General features: G+C 37.9%; 1 protein-coding gene across 1 annotated transcript in view; it reads left to right on the forward strand.

The window, feature by feature from the left end:
* CDKL4 (cyclin-dependent kinase-like 4) overlaps positions 1-6597 on the forward strand; it is a 38825-nt gene that overhangs the window by 11673 nt on the left and 20555 nt on the right. Inside the window, exons 3-4 of the mRNA XM_008575617.1 lie at positions 391-551; positions 6337-6427. Of these exons, the coding sequence (XP_008573839.1) occupies positions 391-551; positions 6337-6427 (252 nt within the window). The remainder of the gene's footprint in view (positions 1-390; positions 552-6336; positions 6428-6597) is intronic.

Raw genomic sequence — 6597 nt, forward strand, 5'->3', positions numbered from 1 at the left:
TTTTTTTTTTTTTTTTTTTTTTGTCTTTTTCGTGACCGGTAAGGGGATCGCAACCCTTGTTGTGGTGTCACCCACACCGTGCTCAGCCAGCGAGCGCACTGGCCAGTCCCATATAGGATCCGAACCCACGGTGGGAGCGTCGCTGCGCTCCCAGCCCCTCACTCTCCCGAGTGCGCCACGGGGCCGCCCCAGAGTCAACACTTTTTACTCCTTTACTTTTCTATATTGCTTTAATTTTCATGATAAGCATGTATCATTTTACATATGTAAAAATTTCAAACTACAAAAGAAAATTACATAATTATAATGAAAAGAGAGTAAAGCAATTTTCATTCAAGCATTTTTTAAAAGTTTCCAGGACCCCTCTACATCGTGTTCTCTGGCCATGAGCCCTGCCCCTTCCACCTCTGCCCCCGCCCTTGCTTCTGGAGCTCCATCCTAGGAGTTCTCATTTACTTTTTCATGTTTTTTTTCTCAGCATTACTGATGGAGTGATCAAAAGTGTATTATGGCAAACACTGCAAGCGCTTAATTTCTGTCATAAACATAACGTAAGTAACATATTTTAATGTATTTATTAATTTCTTCCTGATGACTCTTTTCTTCCAAATAGGCCAGGGGTCTATTTAAAATAAAGCTAAAGATGGAGGAAAGTAAGAACCGGAGGAGCAAAACAAAAGAAAGTTTCAGAATATGGGGAAAAGAGATGCATTATTCATGGCCCTTTTCCAGTTTCTGTAAGAATCATATTACTAATTCCTCATGAACTAAAAGTTTGTGTAAACAATGTTTCCATTTATAGTACTAGTGATTTCTACAATTATTTTTAAATTGGGTTAAAATAATTTTTCAGGATATCAGTAATGTGATTCACAGCAGCACGTTGTTTTGTTTTGCTCTTAAGTCTCTTAAGTCTTTTATTCTGTGACAGTGCCCCCTTCCCCCCCCTTTTTTTTTTTTTTTTAATTTCCCATGCCGTTGACTTTTTAGAGTCCTAGTTCTCAAACTTGAGCATGCATCACACTAGGCCCCAGCCTCAGAATTTCTGATTTAATAGGTCTGGGGTAGGGCCTGAGAATTTGCATTTCTGACATTTTCCCAGATGATACTGAAGCTGCTGGTCCAAGAACCACACTTTGAATACTACTGTGTCATAGAAATAATTATGGCGGATTGATTCCTGCGTGTAATTTAACTTATTCTTTCACCTGCATTTCCTGTAACTTGGTCTTTATGTCTAGAGGCTTGATCGTATTCTGGTTCAGTTTTTTAAGGCAGTCTTTCCTGTATGGTGCTGTACGCTTCTGACTGCATCACTGGTAACCCCACTTTTGATCAGGCTAAAATTGATTAGTGGGCTCAGAAGGAATAAGTTTGATCTCCTCCATCATCAATTTCCCCATCAACCTTCTTAGCCAAGAGTTTTAGCATCCAGTGAGAATTTTTGCCTGCATCCAGTACCTCAATAAGGTAAAAGATGGTAATTTTCTAATTCCATTATTTCCTCTGCATTTATTAATTGGACTTATGTGGAAAAGAACTTACCCTCATGGGCTCTGGCTACTGTAAAATAAGTAAGATAAGTATGCGATGATTTCCTTTATTTGTCAATACTCAGAGTGATAAGTTGGTATCTTAGCAACCTCCAAAAGTAAACCATGATAGAGGCATTTTGGGGGGTGGGGCAACATTATAAACATGGATTTTATATATTGGATGTTTTCAGTCCTTTGCAGTCGTTATTCTCTCTGATGCTCAAATTGTCCCATCTTAGGCCAGTGGGAGTTTCTTCAAGTTAGGTCCTGGGTACTTTTGATAATGATAGCTTTTTGAAAATATCTGTAGACATTTTGAGTCGGTGACTAGACAGAGAGAAGGCTGAGAGGATGCTAGAGACTACCATCTGGTCAGTTTTGATGCTAGCAGAACGTCTACCAACTTCATCTAGGACCGCTGAAAAAGAAAGTACAAGGTGATGGAACTAATAGTTAGGGGAAGCTTTCTCTCTTTAGTCTTAAGAAAGCCAGAGAAGTTTTTATTAGAATAAGTCAAAAGCTTTTATTTTCCACTAATATAGAGTGATATTGCTCACAAAATACAGAAACCTGTTTTTCACAACTTCTGAAAGCAAAATGTGCTTTCAAACACTTAGTAAGATGATGTTAAATTGAATCCATGTCTCTGTTGCTTTCCACCATGCTATGGGAGGTATCAAAGTTCACATGGGGTAGTTAGAATGGTTTTTAAATTTTATTGTATACCATAAGTGTTGGTACTTTATCCCTATATAACCAGATACTTTCCTGTGTACTAGATTATAAGCTTGGATGCAATGTCTATGGCTGATTTGTCTTTGTATCTCTTCAATGCCTAGCATAGATCTTTTCATGTGAGTTGCTCAATAAATGTTTCCTGAATACCTGGACAGGTGGATGGATAAATGGATGAATGAGTAAATGAATCAGTCAACCTACCTGCCTACCTGATTGTGACTCACTATTTCCAGTGGACACTGATATCATTGTAGCTCAGTGCAACTTCCATCATTTCTCTGCTTGGAACAATGTGTTCTATATCTTAAGCTTTAAAATACTGAAAACTTAACCACTGGTAATCTATGACCTCTATTATAATGGATAATTTTTCAGACAAACTTCCGTCCTCCAAGATGGAAATTACTTTTGAATTCTGGTTATCTCATTTTCTTATGCTATGGTAAGCCTTTGTGTATCTACTTTTTATTTTAGCTATTAGCTAAAATGCATGCAAAGGAAAAAAATCTAAGTCATATAAAAACTGGTACAGACATACATCTAAAACCTTTGTACTCTCCTTATTTTCAAAGGAACATTCATGATACTCTCAAAGACTAGAAAAGGCAATCTGACCCAATGGTGTTGCTGAAGACACAGCTTCCAACCTGTGGAGACCATGTGCACCTTATCTCCAGAATCATGATCCTAAGCAAGACAATGAAGGTTACAGTAGTAAGGGGTTAATTAGTGTGCACCTTATTATCTCCAGAATCATGATCCTAAGCAAGACAATGAAGGTTACAGTAGTAAGGGGTTAATTAAGGCCTTGCTACTCAAAATGTGGTTCATAGAGATCATGCAGGAGCTTGTTAGAAATGCAGAAACTCAGGCTCACTCCAGGTCTGATGAATGAGAATCTGCATTTTAACAAGATCTCCAGGTGACTGATGTGCACATTAAATTTTGAGAAGCACTGGATGTAAGAAAATATCTACACATTTTGTTCTGTTTTACCATACAATATCGCTAGAGTTAGCTAACTAAAGTGATCCATTTGATGTATTGATTAGAGAAAAAGAACTTCCTCTCAAAATGGCAAAACTATGGTGATTTCTGAGATAGGAGCGTGTCAGGCTGCAGCGTCCTTCAGCATCTTGATGATATTAATGTTCTGGTTGTCAAGGTTGGGTCTCTTTTTTTTTTTTGGTCTTTTTTGTCTTTTTTCCGTGTCCGGCAACGGATCGCAACCCTCAGTGTTGCCCCTGTACCGGACCGGGGACCGGCAACAGGATCGCAACCCTCGGCATTGCTCCCGCGCGTCGCTCAGCCAGTGAGCGGGAACCAGTGGGTCTCTTTTCTCTCATGGTTGTACAGGTACACATTCCTAATTCTCAAAGAGAACAAACTTCTAAGATAATAGAAAATTATTTATTGTTTAATTGGGCCATATAAAAAGCAATTTCTGGTGGAAGTTTCCAGAGATGATTCTTAAAAGGCAGGTTTGAAATAACATGGATACCTTTCTCGCTGGCTTGTCCTCGGCATTGCTCCCGCGCCTTGCTCAGCCAGTTAGCGGGAACCAGTGGGTCTCTTTTCTCTCATGGTTGTACAGGTACACATTCCTAATTCTCAAAGAGAACAAACTTCTAAGATAATAGAAAATTATTTATTGTTTAATTGGGCCATATAAAAAGCAATTTCTGGTGGAAGTTTCCAGAGATGATTCTTAAAAGGCAGGTTTGAAATAACATGGATACCTTTCTCGCTGGCTTGTGAGCCAATAAAAATGAGATTGTACATCAGCCACAATAACCCCACCTGAGCAATGTTTGCTAAAAGTGGTGTATGAAACCCCAGTTTATTAAAATTCTTCTGTTACAGAGGCTTGCATGTGTCTTGTTCTTTGATGGAAAATAAGCTGATTGTGAGAGGCTTGCAGAGACTTTGCACTGAGTGTGGCTTTGCAGCAGAGAAAATAAACGCTTGTTTGTCGAAGTGTTTCCGTCCTCCAGGCTGTTTTAAGGTTCCAGTTATTCTTACTCCCTTTTTTGTTTCTTCAAAAATCCTTTTCCTCTTTATCAGTAGCTTCTCTTACATAAACCTATGCCAATAAATTTTTCTGTTTCTTTGGGACATATCAATATTTCAATTGCCTTTATATTTTCTGGTTGAAAAGTAAGTGCTGTAAATTTCACATTTGCATTAGATCCAAAAAAATATTTAAATAGGCCAATAGACAATGTAAGTCCATTTACTTTGTAATGCCACACATAGTCTGGAAATTTTAGAATTTGATGCAAACTCATTTGAGGGAACATAGTCTGGAAATTTTAGAATTTGATGCAAACTTATTCGAGGGAACATAGTCTGGAAATTTTAGAATTTGATGCAAACTCATTTGAGGGACATAATCTGTTCTAATTAAATCACCAACGATTATAAGTGAGTACTACTAATTCAGAGTGCAAGTTTCATACATGTATTGCTTAAAAGGTAAGAAATCAAACTATGTTAGTTTATATTCCAACACTATATTTTTAAATTGGTATCAAAGGCCTGAGGACTTTTGAGAGGCCTAAAAAATTTCTTCTAAATGCTGGTCATACAAATTATGAAACCCTGACTGTAATTGAAATCAAATATGAACAAGCTTCTGTTACTCGTGCCATTTTTGTGGTCTAAAATGAATTTAGGGTTCAACTTTTTCTCTTCCTAGACGGCTATTATAGAGGCAAAGAAATTTATTTGAGGAATCAATTGACAGGAATACTTAAGGGGACCAACAGCACAGCAGAGAGTCAGGCAAAAGGAGTTGATTATTGTGACACTCAATCACTGACACTCTGTCACTGGCCACCTGCAATCACAGGATTGTTGCGAGAATGAAAGAATTTATGTGTAAGTGCTTTGAAAAGTACAGAGCTCTACGTGAGGGCTGAGTTGTAGCTCAGTATTGTTTTTATCCATTTTCTTTTGGGGGGAGGGGTCGTTAAGCTGGAAGGATGAAGTTCGGAGGAGCAGGGCCTGAGTGGTTTTCTCGTGGCTCCTCCATTACCTGGAAAACCATTTCTGGAATTGCGTGAACTTGCCCAGCCTGCCTTCCCCCGTGCCCCCAGCATAGCCCTCTCCTGTCTGGCAAGAAGCGGCTGCTTCCTTCCGGGTCATTAGAATGATGCAGCACATCATAAGGTCGCTACATATAAAATAATAATGGGGCTTCTTCAAGGTGACAGTGCATCATGTGGGGTCCTGCTCTCCCAGGTGGGGCTCCGAGAGCATCTTGTGGACGTCAGAGGGTTGTTAATCACTCCAGGTTAGCTCAGTGTTGAGGAAATCCAAGTGATACTCATCCCTTATGCTGAATGCTTTGGAATCTCTGATAGGTAGGTGACTCTACATCCCTGCTTGCCCAGGACAGTTCTGGTTGGCACCTGCTGTCCTGGCATCATTGTGTATAGGGCGCCCTTGCACACTTGAAAGTATCCTGTTTTGGATGGTAAATAATATGGCCACTCTAATTATAAGTGTTTGTTTTTTATCATTTAAATGTTTTTCCATTTCTCAAATCTGCAATAGTTATTCAATCTGAATTGTAATTCTTGAATGGCAGCAATTTTATAATTTCTTCAATAACTAGCAACATTTTTTTTTTTTCTTTTGGCATGACAAGATTTACAAGTGAAAAAACGTCAATTTAAATTCTTTTAGAAAAGTGATGAAAACCCATATTTGGGTTTTTAAATTTTACTTATTTGTTTATTTTAATTGATACATTGTAATTGTACATATTTATAGGTACAATTGGTGTTTTGATAAATTTATGTTGTATAATGATTGAGTTAGGGTGGTTGGTGTATCCATCACCTCAGGCTTGTATCATTTCTTTGTGGTGAAAACATTGAAAAGCCTCTCCTCTGGCTACTATGCACCATACAAAACCTAACTGTGAACCAGTCACCTGACTGTGAACTCGTTTGTTTTTATCTCACAGGCTATGTTTATCCATCATTTAAACTAGTAGTTAACGTTTATTTTTTGTCATTTTGATGGCTCAGAAAAATAATCAAATATTATCTTACAGTGTATTCACAGAGATGTAAAACCTGAAAATATTCTAATAACTAAACAAGGAATAATCAAGATCTGTGACTTTGGGTTTGCACGAATTCTGAGTAAGTAGCAGTTTTTTACTAACTTTATCCAATTCAGATTATGATAAACTGAGATAGGTTAAATTCTTGCTTTAGATATTGAATGTATACTAAATGTTGTATTGTTGTTATTCGTAAAGCCTTTAGCCTTTTAGTCAGTACATTAGTTTGCACTTCAACTGTTCTCCATT

Source organism: Galeopterus variegatus, unplaced genomic scaffold (genome assembly GCF_000696425.1).
Source record: "Galeopterus variegatus unplaced genomic scaffold, G_variegatus-3.0.2 Scaffold1217, whole genome shotgun sequence".
Lineage (NCBI taxonomy): Eukaryota > Metazoa > Chordata > Mammalia > Dermoptera > Cynocephalidae > Galeopterus > Galeopterus variegatus.